An 18,974-nucleotide genomic window follows, 5' to 3' on the forward strand; every position below is an offset into this window, starting at 1 on the left:
GTACTTCTAACATAAACTTTATCACCTTGTTTCATTCCAGGGATGTCTTCAAACATCAGGCTTCTGAGAGAAGGACGCCACAACCCATACGACTCTACCAGAGCCTCCAGGCCCATCCTGCAAACACACCCACACACACACACACACACACACACACACACACACACACACACAGTTAGATTATCCACAAACACATTCATAGAGTCAGATTATCCTGACCTGAGCCCTAGGACCATGCCCCAGGACTACCTGACATGATGACTCCTTGCTGTCCCCAGTCCACCTGACCGTGCTGCTGCTCCAGTTTCAACTGTTCTGCCTTATTATTATTCGACCATGCTGGTCATTTATGAACATTTGAACATCTTGGCCATGTTCTGTTATAATCTCCACCCGGCACAGCCAGAGGAGGACTGGCCACCCCACATAGCCTGGTTCCTCTATAGGTTTCTTCCTAGGTTTTGGCCTTTCTAGGGAGTTTTTCCTAGCCACCGTGCTTCTACACCTGCATTGCTTGCTGTTTGGGGTTTTAGGCTTGGTTTCTGTACCACTAGTTGTTAGAACATTGCTGTTTATTATTCAGCCAGAAGAGTATTAGTGAGGTCGGGCGATGAGGCCTTGCTTGTTGAGTTGAGGTCAGAGCCAGTCAAGTTCTTCCACACCGATCTCGACAAAGCATTTCTGTATAAACTTCACTTTGTGCACAGAAACAGGGTAAGTTATGCTACCCCCCAAAATACCTCACCCTGCTACCCCACCAAACCTCACCCTGCTAACCCCCAAGATAACTCACCCTGCTATTCCCCCATACCTCACCCTGCTACCCCCCCACCATACCTCACCCTGCTACCCCCCAAGATAACTCACCCTGCTATCCCCCATACCTAACCCTGCTACCCCCCCACCATAACTCACCCTGCTATCCCCCCATACCTCAACCTGCTACCCCCCCACCATACCTCACCCTGCAAACCCCCAAGATAACTCACCCTGCTATCCCCCCATACCTCACCCTGCTACCCCCCCACCATAACTCACCCTGCTACCCCCCAAGATAACTCACCCTGCTATCCCCCCCTACCTCACCCTGCTACCCCCCCACCATACCTCAACCTGCTACCCCCCAAGATAACTCACCCTGCTATCCCCCCATACCTCACCCTGCTACCCCCGACCATACCTCACCCTGCTACCCCCAAAGATAACTCACCCTGCTACCCCCCAAGATAACTCACCCTGCTACCCCCCCACCATACCTCACCCTGCTACCCCCCAAGATAACTCACCCTGCTACCCCCCAAGATGACTCACCCTGCTACCCCCCAAGATAACTCACCCTACTACCCCCCAAGATAACTCACCCTGCTACCCCCCATACCTCACCCTGCTACCCCCCATACCTCACCCTGCTATCCCTCACCATACCTCACCCTGCTACCCTCACCATACCTCACCCTGCTACCCCCCCATACCTCACCCTGCTACCCCCCCACCATACCTCACCCTGCTACCCCCCAAGATAACTCAACATGCTATCTCCACATACCTCACCCTGCTACCCCCCCACCATACCTCACCCTGCTACCCCGCACCATAAATCACCCTGCTACCCCCCACCATACCTCACCCTGCTACCCCCCCACCATAAATCACCCTTCTACCCCCCCACCATCGATCACCCTGCTACCCCGTACCATAAAAAACCCTACTACCTCCCCACCATACCTCACCCTGCTACCCCCCACCATACCTCACCCGCTACCCCCCCACCATACCTCACCCTGCTACCCCATCACCATACCTCAACCTGCTACCCCCCACCATACCTCACCCTGCTACCCCCCCACTATACCTCACCCTGCTACCCCCCCACCATACCTCACCCTGCTACCCCCCCCAACCATACCTCACCCTGCAACCCCCCCAAGATGACTCACCCTGCTACCCCCTCATACCTCACCCTGCTACCCCCCCATACCTCACCCTGCTACCCCCCACCATACCTCACCCTGCTACTCCCCACCATACCTCACCCTGCTACCCCCCACCATACCTCACCCTGCTAACCCCACCATACCTCACCCTACTACCTCCCCCCCACCATAAATCACCCTGCTACCCCGCACCATAAATCACCCTGCTACCCCCCCACCATACCTCACCCTGCTATCCCCCACCATACCTCACCCTGCTACCCCCCACCATAACTCACCCTGCTATCCCCCACCATACCTCACCCTGCTACCCCCCACCATACCTCACCCTGCTACCCCCCCATACCTCACCCTGCTAACCCCACCATACCTCACCCTGCTATCCCCCACCATACCTCACCCTGCTACCCCCCACCATAACTCACCCTGCTATCCCCCACCATACCTCACCCTGCTACCCCCCACCATACCTCACCCTGCAACCCCCCACCATACCTCACCATACTACCTCCCCCCCACCATAAATCACCCTGCTACCCCCCCACCATAAATCACCCTGCTACCCCCCCACCGTAGATCACCCTGCTACCCCGTACCATAAATCACCCTGCTACCCCCCCACCATACCTCACCCTGCTACCCCCCCACCATACCTCACCCTACTACCTCCCCCCACCATAAATCACCCTGCTACCCCCCCACCATAGATCACCCTGCTACCCCGTACCATAAATCACCCTGCTACCCCTTACCATAAATCACCCTGCTACCCCCCCACCATACCTCACCCTGCTACCCCCCACCATACCTCACCCTGCTACCGCCCCACCATACCTCACCCTACTACCTCCCCCCCACCATAGATCACCCTGCTACCCCGTACCATAAATCACCCTGCTACCCCCCCACCATACCTCACCCTGCTACCCCCCACCATACCTCACCCTGCTACCCCCCCACCATACCTCACCCTACTACCTCCCCCCCACCATAAATCACCCTGCTACCCCCCCACCATAAATCACCCTGCTACCCCGTACCATAAATCACCCTGCTACCCCCCCACCATACCTCACCCTGCTACCCCCCCATACCTCACTCTGCTACCCCCCACCATACCTCACCCTGCTACCCCCCCATACCTCACCCTGATACCCCCCCACCATACCTCACCCTGCTACCCCCCCATACCTCACCCTGCTACCCCCCCCCATACCTCACCCTGCTACCCCCCCACCATACCTCACCCTGCTATCCCACACCATACCTCACCCTGCTACCCCCCCATACCTCACCCTGCTACCCCCCCATACCTCACCCTGCTATCCCCCACCATACCTCACCCTGCTACCCCCCCATACCTCACCCTGCTATCCCCCACCATACCTCACCCTGCTACCCCCCCATACCTCACCCTGCTACCCCCCCATACCTCACCCTGCTATCCCCCACCATACCTCACCCTGCTACCCCCCCATACCTCACCCTGCTATCCCCCACCAAACCTCACCCTGCTACCCCCCACCATACCTCACCCTGCTACCCCCCACCATACCTCACCCTGCTACCCCCCCATACCTCACCCTGCTACCCCCCACCATACCTCACCCTGCTACCCCCCCATACCTCACCCTGCTACCCCCCACCATACCTCACCCTGCTACCCCCCCATACCTCACCCTGCTACCCCCCCATACCTCACCCTGCTACCCCCCCACCATACCTCACCCTGCTACCCCCCCATACCTCACTCTGCTACCCCCCACCATTTATTGGAATTTGGCGCTCTGCATTTCCCGGGGCAATTGGCCACTTGAGACGCTAGCGTCTCACTATCCCCAAGAGGTTAAAGAGATGACCTCACATGAGAATCCTTAAAGAGATGACCTCACATGAGAATCCTTAAAGATATGACCTCACGTGAGAATCCTTGAAGAGATGATCTCATGAGAATCCTTAAAGAGATGACATCACATGGGAATCCTTAAAGAGATGACCACACATGAGAATCCTTAAAGAGATGACCTCACATGAGAAGCCTTAAAGTGATGACCTCACATGGGAATCCTTAAAGAGATGACCTCACATGAGAATCCTTAAAGATATGACCTCACATGAGAATCCTTGAAGAGATGATCTCATGAGAATCCTTAAAGAGATGACATCACATGGGAATCCTTAAAGAGATGACCACACATGAGAATCCTTAAAGTGATGACCTCACATGAGAATCATTAAAGAGATGACCTCACATGAGAATCCTTAAAGAGATGACATCACATGAGAATCCTTGAAAAGATGATCTCATGAGAATCCTTAAAGAGATGACATCACATGAGAATCCTTAAAGAGATAACCTCACATGAGAATCCTTAAAGAGATGACCTCACATGAGATTCCTTAAAGAGTTTACCACACATGAGAATCCTTAAAGAGATGACCTCACATGAGAATCCTTAACGAGATGACCTCACATGAGAATCCTTAAAGAGATGACATCACATGAGAATCCTTAAAGAGATGACCTCACATGAGAATCCTTAACGAGATGACCACACATGAGAATCCTTAAAGCGATGGCATCACATGAGAATCCATGAAAAGATTATCTCATGAGAATCCTAATAGAGATGACATAACATGGGAATCCTTAAAGAGATTACCTCACATGAGAATTCTTAAAGAGATGACTCACATGATAATCCTTAAAGAGATGACCTCACATGAGAATCCTTAAAGAGATGACCTCACATGAGAATCCTTAAAGAGATGACATCACATGAGAATCCTTAAAGAGATGACCTCACATGAGAATCATTAAAGAGATGACCTCACATGAGAATCCTTAAAGAGATGACATCACATGAGAATTCTTAAAGAGATGACTCACATGATAATCCTTAAAGAGATTACCTCACATGAGAATCCTTAAAGAGATGACATCACATGAGAATCCTTAAAGAGATGACATCACATGAGAATCCTTAAAGAGATGACATCACATGAGAATCCTTAAAGAGATGACCTCACATGAGAATCCTTAAAGAGAAGTGTGGGGCTAAGGCTTAAGGCTGAATAGGTGTAGACAAAAATTCAGGGGCCATTTACTAAAAAGTGGGGTTACAAATTGATCAACTTTCAAAGCAGAGTAACTTTCCCATTGTTCCTCAAATGCAGTGTATGATATACCATGTTGTAGCTCTGAGTCTCTACTTTTATCCAATGTCAAAAACACACTCAAATGTTGTTACATAAGACTGAATTAAGGCGGTCGGTCACAAATGTGGAAAAAGTCAAGAGGTTTGAATACTTTCAGTATGCAGTGTATTACAGTATTACAGTATTATTAGGTCTTACAGTACTATACAGTATTACAGTACTATACGGTATTACAGTACTATACAGTATTACAGTACTATACAGTATTACAGTACCCCCCCCCCCCTCCCCCCCATCAAAAAGGCAACTTCATTCTGGATGCATCTTTACTGTAAAGGCCTTTCTTTCCTGTTTTGTATGTTCTGGATGATTTGCAGTGATATTGTATTACTGTCCTGCATAGTGGTATTGTATTACTGCCCTGCATAGTGGTATTGTATTACTGCCCTGCATAGTGGTATTGTATTACTGCCCTGCATAGTGATATTGTATTACTGCCCTGCATAGTGGTATTGTATTACTGCCCTGCATAGTGGTATTGTATTACTGCCCTGCATAGTGATATTGTATTACTGCCCTGCATAGTGATATTGTATTACTGCCCTGCAGAGTGGTATTGTATTACTGCCCTGTATAGTTATAATGTATTACTGCCCTGCAGAGTGATATTGTATTACTGCCCTGCAGAGTGATATTGTATTACTGCCCTGCAGAGTGATATTGTATTACTGCCCTGCATAGTGGTATTGTATTACTGCCCTGCAGAGTGATATTGTATTACTGCCCTGCAGAGTGATATTGTATTTGATATTGTATTACTGCCCTGCAGAGTGATATTGTATTACTGCCCTGCATAGTGGTATTGTATTACTGCCCTGCAGAGTGATATTGTATTTGATATTGTATTACTGCCCTGCATAGTGGTATTGTATTACTGCCCTGTATAGTTATAATGTATTACTGCCCTACAGAGTGATATTGTATTACTGCCCTGTATAGTTATAATGTATTACTGCCCTGCAGAGTGATATTGTATTACTGCCCTACAGAGTGATATTGTATTACTGCCCTGCAGAGTGGTATTGTATTACTGCCCTACAGAGTGATATTGTATTACTGCCCTACAGAGTGGCATTGTATTACTGCGCTACAGAGTGATATTGTATTACTGCCCTGCAGAGTGGTATTGTATTACTGCCCTACAGAGTGATATTGTATTACTGCCCTACAGAGTGATATTGTATTACTGCCCTACAGAGTGATATTGTATTACTGCCCTACAGAGTGATATTGTATTCCTGCCCTACAGAGTGGTATTGTATTACTGCCCTGCAGAGTGGTATTGTATTACTGCCCTACACAGTGATATTGTATTACTGCCCTACAGAGTGATATTGTATTACTGCCCTACAGAGTGATATTGTATTACTGCCCTACAGAGTTATATTGTATTACTGCCCTACAGAGTGATATTGTATTACTGCCCTACAGAGTGATATTGTATTACTGCCCTGCATAGTGGTATTGTATTACTGCCCTGCAGAGTGATATTGTATTACTGCCCTGTAGGAGCAAGAAACACATGCATTTCTCTGCACCTGTTGTAACATAGACTGGGTACGCGACCATTCTTGTTATTGTGGAGTAATAAGTAACAACAGTCATCATCATAGTAGGACAAATCATCTTCTAATGTTTCTACTTTACAGACATACATTATATAGTTTTCCACATCTGTAGAAGACAAACCAGTTTCCATGTAAAATCTATAGGTTTGACCAGACATTTAAGTGATCATCAACTGAGAGCAGTTTGTGCTTTTTGATGATCTGTTGTACTGGTGAAAACTGCACCAAGCCATAAACTGCACCAAAGTCATAAACTGCACCAAGGCCATAAACTGCACCAAAGTCATAAACTGCACCAAAGTCATAAACTGCACCAATGCCATAAACTGCACCAAAGTCATAAACTGCACCAAAGCCATAAACTGCACCAAAGTCATAAACTGCACCAAAGTCATAAACTGCACCAAAGCCATAAACTGCTCCAAAGTCATAAACTGCACCAAAGTCATAAACTGCACCAAAGTCATAAACTGCACCAAAGTCATAAACTGCACCAAAGCCATAAACTGCACCAAAGCCATAAACTGCACCAAAGTCATAAACTGCACCAAAGTCATAAACTGCACCAAAGTCATAAACTGCACCAAAGTCATAAACTGCACCAAAGTCATAAACTGCACCAAAGTCATAAACTGCACCAAAGCCATAAACTGCACCAAAGCCATAAACTGCACCAAAGTCATAAACTGCACCAAAGTCATAAACTGCACCAAAGCCATAAACTGCACCAAAGTCATAATCTGCACCAAAGTCATAAACTGCACCAAAGCCATAAACTAAAAGATGTATAAAGATAACCACGTTGCATTTTGGTCCTCCTCTCTTTCACCAGAAGAAAACCATAACAGCCATAAACTGCACCAAAGCCATAAACTGCACCAAAGCCATAAACTGCACCAAAGTCATAAACTGCACCAAAGCCATAAACTGCACCAAAGCCATAAACTGCACCAAAGTCATAAACTGCACCAAAGTCATAAACTGCACCAAAGTCATAATCTGCACCAAAGTCATAAACTGCACCAAAGCCATAAACTAAAAGATGTATAAAGATAACCACGCTGCATTTTGGTCCTCCTCTCTTTCACCAGAAGAAAACCATAACAGAATCACCCACCACAACAAGGTCGAAGGCGGAGAGGCGCTGGTATGAGGAGGCAGCACGGCGACGCGGATGGAAGCCCGAGAGTCAGCCCCAAAAATGTCTTGGGGGGTGGCACACAGGAAGTATGGCGAAGCCAGGTAGGAGACCTGAGCCAACTTCCTGTGCTTACCGGGGGGCTAGAGAGACTGGGCAGGCACCGTGTTATGCTGTGGAGCGCACGGTGTCTCCAGTGCGGGTGCATAGCCCAGTGCGGTACATACCAGCTCCTCGTATCGGCCGGGCTAGAGTGGGCATCGAGCCATCGAGCTCTACGCATCTGGTCTCCAGTGCGTCTCCTTGGGCCGGCTTACATGGCACCAGCCTTGCCCACGGTGTCCCCGGTTCGCCTGCATAGCCCAGCGCGGGCTATTCCACCTCGCTGCACTGGCAGGGCAACCGGGAGCATTCAACCAGGTAAGGTTGGGCAGGCTCGGTGCTCAAGAGCTCCAGTGCGCCTGCACGGTCTGGTCTATCCAGTACCACCTCCACGCAACAGCCCTCCGGTGGCAGCTCCCCGCACCAGGCTTCCTGTGCGTGTCCTCTGCCCAGTACCACCAGTGCCAGCACCACGCACCAGGCCTACAGTGCGCTTCGCCTGTCCAGCGATGTCAGAGCCTTCCTCCTCTCCAGCGCTGCCGGAGTCTTTCGCCTGTCCAGCACTACCGGAGCCTTCCTCCTCTCCAGCGCCGCCGGAGTCTCCCGCCTGTCCAGCGCCGCCGGAGTCTCCCGCCTGTCCAGCGCAGCCAGAGTCTCCCGCCTGTCCAGCGCCGCCAGAGTCTCCCGCCTGTCCAGCACCGCCAGAGTCTCCCGCCTGTCCAGCGCCGCCAGAGTCTCCCGCCTGTCAGCATGGAGCAGCCAGAGCCGCCAGGATCTGCCAGATCCGCCAGTCTGCCAGGATCTGCCAGTCTGCCAGGATCTGCCAGGATCCGCCAGTCTGCCAGGATCTGCCAGTCTGCCAGGATCCGCCAGGATCCGCCAGTCTGCCAGGATCTGCCAGTCTGCCAGGATCCGCCAGTGCTGCCAGTCTGCCAGGGTCTGCCAGGATCCGCCAGTGCTGCCAGTCTGCCAGGATCCGCCAGTCTGCCAGGATCCGCCAGAGCCGCCAGTCTGCCAGGATCCGCCATTCAGCCAGGATCCGCCAGAGCCGCCATTCAGTCAGGATCCGCCATTCAGCCAGGATCCGCCATTCAGCCAGGATCCGCCATTCAGCCTGGATCCGTCAGTCAGCCAGGATCTGCCAGAACCGCCATTCAGCCAGGATCTGCCAGAGCCGTCAACCTGCCTGAGCTTCCTCTCAGTCCCGAGTTACACCTCAGTCCCGAGCTACCCCTCAGTCCCGAGCTGTCCCTCAGTCCGGAGCTGCCCCTCAGTCCAGTGGGGCCCTTTGTTAAGATTAGTAGGCCAAGGTCGACGGCGAGGGTCGCCAATCTAAGGACGCTAAGGAGGTGGACAAAGACTATGATGGAGTGGGGTCCACGTCCAGCGCCAGAGCCGCCACCGTGGACAGACGCCCACCCAGACCCTCCCCTATGGGTTTAGGTGTGTGGTAGGGAGTCCGCACCTTTGGGGGGGGGGGGTACTGTTACGCTCTGGCCTTAGTATTTTGTGTTTTCTTTATTATTGTGGTTAGGCCAGGGTGTGACATGGGTGATTTATGTGGTTTGTTTCGTCTAGGGGTTTTGTAGTTTATGGGATTGTGTTTAGTTAAGTAGTCTAGGAAAGTCTATGGTTGCCTAGAGTGGTTCTCAATCAGAGGCAGGTGTTTATCATTGTCTCTGATTGGGAACCATATTTAGGCAGCCATATTCTTTGAGTGTTTTGTGGGTGATTGCTCTGTGTTTGTTGCACCAGATAGGGCTGTTTCGATTTTTCACGTTTCTTGTTTTGTAAATTGTTCGTATTTTTCATATTTTATTAAAGATGTATAAAGACAACCACGCTGCATTTTGGTCCTCCTCTCTTTCACCAGAAGAAAACCGTAACAGCCATAAACTGCACCAAAGCCGTAAACTGCACCAAAGCCGTAAACTGCACCAAAGCCATAAACTGCACCAAAGCCATTAAAAAAGTAAAGTATGATATACTGTATGTTATAATTATATCTGATCAATACATTTAGTTTGTGTATCATTGTTTGTTGAACGATTTCTTAAATGATCACACTTTTGATCGTACAATGGATAGAAATTATTGAAATGTGATTTGGGTACAAGTGCATTGTCTAATGTGAAAACAATGTAGAATAATAGTGAAGACAACAAAACTATGAAATAACACATGGAATCATGTAGTAACCAAAAAAGTGTTAAATAACAAAATATTTTATATTTGAGATATTTCAAATTAGCCACCATTTGCCTTGATGACAGCTTTGCACACTCTTGGCATTCTCTCAACCAGCTTCATGAGGTAGTCACCTGGAATACATTTCAATTAGCAGGTGTGCTTGTTAAAAGTTTATTTGTGGAATTTCTTTCCTTCTAAATGCATTTGAGCTAATCAGTTGTGTTGTGACAGGGTAGGGGTGGTATAGAGAAGATAGCCCTATTTGGTAAAATACCAAGTCCATGTTATGGCAAGAACAGCTCAAATAAGCAAAGAGAAACGACAGTCCATCATTACTTTAAGACATGAAGGTCAGTCAATAAGGAAAATGTCAATAACTTTCAATACGTTTCTTCAAGTGCAGTCGCAAAAACCATCAAGTGCTATGGTGAAACTGGCTCTCATGAGGACTGCTATCACGCCCTGACCTTAGATATCTCTGTTTTTCTATATATTTTGGTTAGGTCAGTGTGTGACTAGGGTGGGTACTCTAGTTTTGTATGTCTAGGGTTTTCGTATGTCTAGGGGTTTTGTAAATTCTATGTTTTGTATTTCTATATTGGCCTGATATGGTTCCCAATCAGAGACAGCTGTTTATTGTTGTCTCTGATTGGGGATCATATTTAGGCAGCCCTTTTTCCCACTTTCTGGTGTGGGATCTTGTCTACAGTTAGGTGCCTGTGTGCACACTAGTAGCGTCACGGTTCATTTGGTTGTTGGTTGTTTTGTTTGGTGAGTTTCAGTTCACTAAAAATATGTGGAACTCTATTCACGCTGCGCCTTGGTCTCATCATTATGATGAACGTGACAACTGCCACAGGAAAGGAAGACCTAGAGTTACCTCTGCTGCAGAGGATAAGTTCATTAGAGTTATCAGCCTCAGAAATTGCAGCCCAAATAAATGCTCAACATCAACTGTTCAGAGGAGAATGTGTGAATCAGGCCTTCATGGTGGAATTTCTGCAAAGAAACCACTACTAAAGGACACCAATAAAAAGAAGATACTTGCTTGGGCCAAGAAACACGAGCATTGCAATGGACATTAGACCGGTGGAAATCTATTCTTTGGCCCAATTTGAGATTTTTGGTTCCAACCGCCGTGTCTTTGTGAGACGCAGTGTAGGTGAACAGATGATCTCCGCATGTGTGGTTCCCACCATGATGCATGGAGGAGGAGGTGTGATGGTGTGGGGGTGCTTTACTATTGACACTGTCTGTGATTTTTTTTTAAATCAAGGCACATTTAATCAGCATGGCTACCACAGCATTCTGCAGTGATACGCCAAACCATCTGGTTTGCGCTTAGTGGGACTATCATTTGTTTTTCAACAGGACAATGACCCAACACACCTCCAGGCTGTTTAAAGGCTATTTAACCAAGAAGGAGAATGATGGAGTATTGCATCAGATAACCTGGCATCCACAATCACCCGACCTCAACCCAATTGAGATGGTTTGGAATTGAACTGCAGAGTGAAGGAAAAGCAGCAAATAAGTGCTCAGCATATGTGGGAACTGCTTCAAGACTGTTGGAAAAGCATTCCAGGTGAAGCTGGTTGAGAGAATTTCAAGAGTGTGCAGAGCTGTCATCAAGGCAAAGGGTGGCTATTTGAAGAATCTCAAATCTCAAATATATTTTGATTTGTTTAACACTTTTTTGGTTACTACATGATTCCATATGTGTATTTCATAGTTTTGATGTCGTCACTATTATTCTACATTGTTTTCACATTAGACAATGCACTTGTACCAGAATCACAGTTCCATCATTTCTATCCCTTGTACGATCAAAAGTGTGATCATTTAAGAAATCTATTTTCGTAGTGTTGATGTCTTCACTATTATTCTACAATGTAGAAAATAGTAAAAATAAAGCAAAACCATTGAATGAGTAGCTGTGCCCAAGCTTTAGACTGGTGCTGTATATATACTGAATATATAATTTATGCACACACTGTTATATACATACTCCTTATGGAAAAGTGGGGACTGTGAAGAGACACACAAGCAGGCACAGATAATATACACCAGTATACATATATATTGTGTTGTAGAGTAGTGGCTTGAGGCCACACAATGTGTTGTGAAATATCATGTAATGATTTTAATTGTATATAACTGCCTTAATTTTGCTAGACCCCAGGAAGAGTAGCTGCTGCCTTGGCAGGAACTACTGGGGATCCATAATAAATACAAATATACACCTACAGCCACACCCACAATCATACACACATACAATCACACACACCCACAATCACACACATATACAATCACACACACATACAATCACACACACATACAATCACACACACATACAATCACACACAGATACAATCACACACACATACAATCACACACAGCCCAGTGCAACTCACCGGTTTCGTCCGGAGTCTCTGAAGCCTTTGGCAAATGGATTCCTGTCAATCTTCAGCTTGGTGATCTGGACACAACACAACTATAAACCATAACATCTAAAAACAACAAATGGATTCCTGTCAATCTTCAGCTTGGTGATCTGGACACAACACAACAATAAACCGTAACATCTAAAAACAACAAATGGATTCCTGTCAATCTTCAGCTTGGTGATCTGGACACAACACAACAATAAACCGTAACATCGAAAAACAACAAAGCAATAACCATAACATACCGGCAGATTTTCTCAAACATCAGGTTTTTATAAATAAAAGTTAATTTCCAAAAAGGATCGTTTTGGGATTGATCTTTACATCGCCTGATCGATTTGATGTAAAAAACTGATGTTGTTGGTGTTATTATATAGATGATGTTGTTGATGTTGTTGGTGTTATTATATAGATGATGTTGGTGGTGTTATTATATAGATGATGTTGTTGGTGTTATTATATAGATGGTGTTGTTGGTGTTATTATATAGATGGTGTTGTTGGTGTTATTATATAGATGATGTTGTTGATGTTGTTGGTGTTATTATATAGATGATGCTGTTGGTGTTATTATATAGATGATGCTGTTGGTGTTATTATATAGATGATGTTGATGGTGTTATTATATAGATGATGTTGTTGGTGTTATTATATAGATGATGTTGGTGGTGTTATTATATAGATGATGTTGTTGATGTTGTTATATAGATGATGTTGTTGGTGTTGATGGTGTTATTATATAGATGATGCTGTTGGTGTTATTATATAGATGATGCTGTTGGTGTTATTATATAGATGATGTTGTTGGTGTTATTATATAGATGATGCTGTTGGTGTTATTATATAGATGATGTTGTTGGTGTTGATGGTGTTATTATATAGATGATGCTGTTGGTGTTATTATATAGATGATGCTGTTGGTGTTATTATATAGATGATGTTGTTGGTGTTATTATATAGATGATGTTGTTGGTGTTATTATATAGATGGTGTTGTTGGTGTTATTATATAGATGATGCTGTTGGTGTTATTATATAGATGATGCTGTTGGTGTTATTATATAGATGATGTTGTTGGTGTTATTATATAGATGATGTTGTTGGTGTTATTATATAGATGATGCTGTTGGTGTTATTATATAGATGGTGTTGTTGGTGTTATTATATAGATGATGCTGTTGGTGTTATTATATACAGTGCCTTGCGAAAGTATTCGGCCCCCTTGAACTTTGCGACCTTTTGCCACATTTCAGGCTTCAAACATAAAGATATAAAACTGTATTTTTTTGTGAAGAATCAACAACAAGTGGGACACAATCATGAAGTGGAACGACATTTATTGGATATTTCAAACTTTTTTAACAAATCAAAAACGGAAAAATTGGGCGTGCAAAATTATTCAGCCCCCTTAAGTTAATACTTTGTAGCGCCACCTTTTGCTGCGATTACAGCTGTAAGTCGCTTGGGGTATGTCTCTATCAGTTTTGCACATCGAGAGACTGACATTGTTTCCCATTCCTCCTTTCAATTCAGCTTGAGCTCAGTGAGGTTGGATGGAGAGCATTTGTGAACAGCAGTTTTCAGTTCTTTCCACAGATTCTCGATTGGATTCAGGTCTGGACTTTGACTTGGCCATTCTAACACCTGGATATGTTTATTTTTGAACCATTCCATTGTAGATTTTGCTTTATGTTTTGGATCATTGTCTTGTTGGAAGACAATTCTCCGTCCCAGTCTCAGGTCTTTTGCAAACTCCATCAGGTTTTCTTCCAGAATGGTACTGTATTTGGCTCCATCCATCTTCCCATCAATTTTAACCATCTTCCCTGTCCCTGCTGAAGAAAAGCAGGCCCAAACCATGATGCTGCCACCACCATATTTGACAGTGGAGATGGTGTGAGCTGTGTTGATTTTACGCCAAACATAACGTTTTGCATTGTTGCCAAAAAGTTCAATTTTGGTTTCATCTGACCACCTTCTTCCACATGTTTGGTGTGTCTCCCAGGTGGCTTGTGGCAAACTTTAAACAACACTTTTTATGGATATCTTTAAGAAATGGCTTTCTTCTTGCCACTCTTCCATAAAGGCCAGATTTTGTGCAATATACGACTGATTGTTGTCCTATGGACAGAGTCTCCCACCTCAGCTGTAGATCTCTGCAGTTCATCCAGAGTGATCATGGGCCTCTTGGCTGCATCTCTGATCAGTCTTCTCCTTGTATGAGCTGAAAGTTTAGAGGGACGGCCAGGTCTTGGTAGATTTGCAGTGGTCTGATACTCCTTCCATTTCAATATTATCGCTTGCACAGTGCTCCTTGGGATGTTTAAAGCTTGGGAAATCTTTTTGTATCCAAATCCGGCTTTAAACTTCTTCACAACAGTATCTCGGACCTGCCTGGTGTGTTCCTTGTTCTTCATGATGCTCTCTGCGCTTTTAACGGACCTCTGAGACTATCACAGTGCAGGTGCATTTATACGGAGACGTGATTACACACAGGTGGATTGTATTTATCATCATTAGTCATTTAGGTCAACATTGGATCATTCAGAGATCCTCACTGAACTTCTGGAGAGAGTTTGCTGCACTGAAAGTAAAGGGGCTGAAAAATTTTGCACGCCCAATTTTTCAGTTTTTGATTTGTTAAAAAAGTTTGAAATATCCAATAAATGTTGTTCCACTTCATGATTGTGTCCCACTTATTGTTGATTCTTCACAAAAAAATACAGTTTTATATCTTTATGTTTGAAGCCTGAAATGTGGCAAAAGGTCGCAAAGTTCAAGGGGGCCGAATACTTTCGCAAGGCACTGTAGATGATGCTGTTGGTGTTATTATATAGATGGTGTTGTTGGTGTTATTATATAGACGATGCTGTTGGTGTTATTATATAGATGGTGTTGGTGTTATTATATAGATGATGCTGTTGGTGTTATTATATAGATGATGCTGTTGGTGTTATTATATAGATGATGCTGTTGGTGTTATTATATAGATGATGCTGTTGGTGTTATTATATAGATGATGCTGTTGGTGTTATTATATAGATGATGTTGTTGGTGTTATTATATAGATGGTGTTGTTGGTGTTATTATATAGATGATGTTGTTGATGATGTTGGTGTTATTATATAGATGATGTTGTTGGTGTTATTACATAGATGATGTTGTTGGTGTTATTATATAGATGATGTTGTTGGTGTTATTATATAGATGATGTTGTTGGTGTTATTATATAGATGATGTTGTTGGTGTTATTATATAGATGGTGTTGTTGGTGTTATTATATAGATGATGTTGATGGTGTTATTATATAGATGATGCTGTTGGTGTTAGTATATAGATGATGCTGTTGGTGTTATTATATAGATGATGCTGTTGGTGTTAGTATATAGATGATGCTGTTGGTGTTATTATATAGATGATGTTGTTGGTGTTATTATATAGATGATGTTGTTGGTGTTATTATATAGTTGATGATGTTGGTGTTATTATATAGATGATGTTGTTGATGTTGTTGGTGTTATTATATAGATGATGTTGTTGGTGTTATTATATAGATGATGTTGTTGGTGTTATTATATAGATGATGTTGTTGGTGTTATTATATAGATGATGCTGTTGGTGTTAGTATATAGATGATGCTGTTGGTGTTATTATATAGATGATGTTGTTGGTGTTATTATATAGACGATGTTGTTGGTGTTATTATATAGATGATGTTGTTGGTGTTATTATATAGATGGTGTTGTTGGTGTTATTATATAGATGGTGTTGTTGGTGTTATTATATAGATGATGTTGTTGGTGTTATTATATAGACAATGCTGTTGGTGTTATTATATAGACGATGCTGTTGGTGTTATTATATAGATGATGTTGTTGATGTTGTTGGTGTTATTATGTAGATGATGTTGTTGGTGTTATTATATAGATGATGTTGGTGTTATTGTTTAGATGATGTTGGTGTTATTATATAGATGAGATTGTTGGTGTTATTATATAGATGATGTTGGTGTTATTATATAGATGATGTTGGTGTTATTATATAGATGATGTTTGTGTTATTATATAGATGATGTTGTTGGTGTTATTATATAGACAATGTTGTTGGTGTTATTATATAGATGTTGATGGTGTTATTAAATAGATGATGTTGTTGGTGTTATTATATAGCTGTTGATGGTGTTGGTGTTATTATATAGATGTTGATGGTGTTGTTAAATAGATGATGTTGTTGATGTTATTATATAGATGATGCTGTTGGTGTTATTATATAGATGGTGTTGTTGGTGTTATTATATAGATGGTGTTGGTGGTGTTATTATATAGATGATGTTGTTGGTGTTATTATGTAGATGATGCTGTTGGTGTTATTATATAGATGGTGTTGTTGGTGTTATTATATAGATGATGTTGTTGATGTTGTTGGTGTTATTATATAGATGATGTTGATGGTGTTATTATATAGATGATGCTGTTGGTGTTATTATATAGATGATGTTGTTGGTGTTATTATATAGATGATGTTGATGGTGTTATTATATAGATGATGTTGTTGATGCTGTTGGTGTTATTATATAGACGATGCTGTTGGTGTTATTATATAGATGATGTTGTTGATGTTGTTGGTGTTATTATGTAGATGATGTTGTTGGTGTTATTATATAGATGATGTTGGTGTTATTGTATAGATGAGATTGTTGGTGTTATTATATAGATGATGTTGGTGTTATTATATAGATGATGTTGGTGTTATTATATAGATGATGTTTGTGTTATTATATAGATGATGTTGTTGGTGTTATTATATAGACAATGTTGTTGGTGTTATTATATAGATGTTGATGGTGTTATTAAATAGATGATGTTGTTGGTGTTATTATATAGATGTTGATGGTGTTGTTAAATAGATGATGTTGTTGATGTTATTATATAGATGATGCTGTTGGTGTTATTATATAGATGGTGTTGTTGGTGTTATTATATAGATGGTGTTGGTGGTGTTATTATATAGATGATGTTGTTGGTGTTATTATGTAGATGATGCTGTTGGTGTTATTATATAGATGGTGTTGTTGGTGTTATTATATAGATGATGTTGTTGATGTTGTTGGTGTTATTATATAGATGATGTTGATGGTGTTATTATATAGATGATGCTGTTGGTGTTATTATATAGATGATGTTGTTGGTGTTATTATATAGATGATGTTGATGGTGTTATTATATAGATGATGTTGTTGATGTTGTTGGTGTTATTATATAGATGATGCTGTTGGTGTTATTATATAGATGATGCTGTTGGTGTTATTATATAGATGATGTTGTTGGTGTTATTATATAGATGATGCTGTTGGTGTTATTATATAGATGATGTTGTTGGTGTAATTATATAGATGATGCTGTTGGTGTTATTATATAGATGATGCTGTTGGTGTTATTATATAGATGATGTTGTTGGTGTTATTATATAGTTGATGATGTTGGTGTTATTATATAGATGATGTTGATGATGTTATTAAATAGATTGCGTGTGCGTGAGCGTGAGCGTGTGCGTGTGAGCGTGTGCGTGTGCGTGCGCGTGCGCGCGCGTGTGTGTGTGTGTGTGTGTGTATTACCCGTGTCCAGTTTATAGGTATCGCCACTCTCCTCAAACATTAAACATTGTTCAGTAAAAACAGAACCACCAGTAGAAACAAGTAGAGACCAAAATATATCATTACAGATCAGTAGAGACCATTACAGAGCAGTAGAGACCAGTAGAGACCATTACAGATCATTAGAGATCAGTAGATACAAATAGAGCTCAGTAGAGACCATTAAAGATCAGTAGAGAATAGTAGAGACCAGTAGATACCATTAGAGATCAATAGAGAATATTAGAGACCAGTAGATACCATTAGAGATCAGTAGAGACCAGTAGAGACCATTAGAGATCAGTAGAGAATAGTAGAGACCAGTAGATACCATTAGAGGTCAATAGAGAATGGTAGAGGCCAGTAGATACCATTATATGTCAGTAGAGAATAGTAGAGACCATTAGAGATCAGTAGAGAATAGTAGAGACCAGAAGATACCATTAGAGATCAGTAGAGAACAGCATAGACCAGTAGATACCATAAGAGATCAGTAGATGCCATTAAAGATATGTGGAGATAAGTAGATACCATTAGATATCAGTAGAGACCAGTAGATACCATTAGAGGTCAATGGAGAATGGTAGAGGCCAGTAGATACCATTATAGGTCAGTAGAGAATAGTAGAGACCATTAGAGATCAGTAGAGAATAGTAGAGACCAGAAGATACCATTAGAGATCAGTAGAGAACAGCATAGACCAGTAGATACCATTAGAGATCAGTAAATGCCATTAAAGATATGTG

The 18,974-nt window shown here is 43.2% G+C and overlaps 1 protein-coding gene across 1 annotated transcript in view; it reads right to left on the reverse strand.

The window, feature by feature from the left end:
- Positions 1-18,974, reverse strand: part of LOC139407925 (T-box transcription factor TBX18-like) — a 54,970-nt gene that overhangs the window by 20,005 nt on the left and 15,991 nt on the right. The window contains exons 6-7 of the mRNA XM_071151808.1: positions 12,566-12,630; positions 26-117 (exon numbers count right to left, since the gene is read on the reverse strand). Coding sequence (XP_071007909.1) covers positions 26-117; positions 12,566-12,630 — 157 coding nt within the window. The remainder of the gene's footprint in view (positions 1-25; positions 118-12,565; positions 12,631-18,974) is intronic.

Source organism: Oncorhynchus clarkii, chromosome 4 (assembly GCF_045791955.1).
Source record: "Oncorhynchus clarkii lewisi isolate Uvic-CL-2024 chromosome 4, UVic_Ocla_1.0, whole genome shotgun sequence".
Lineage (NCBI taxonomy): Eukaryota > Metazoa > Chordata > Actinopteri > Salmoniformes > Salmonidae > Oncorhynchus > Oncorhynchus clarkii.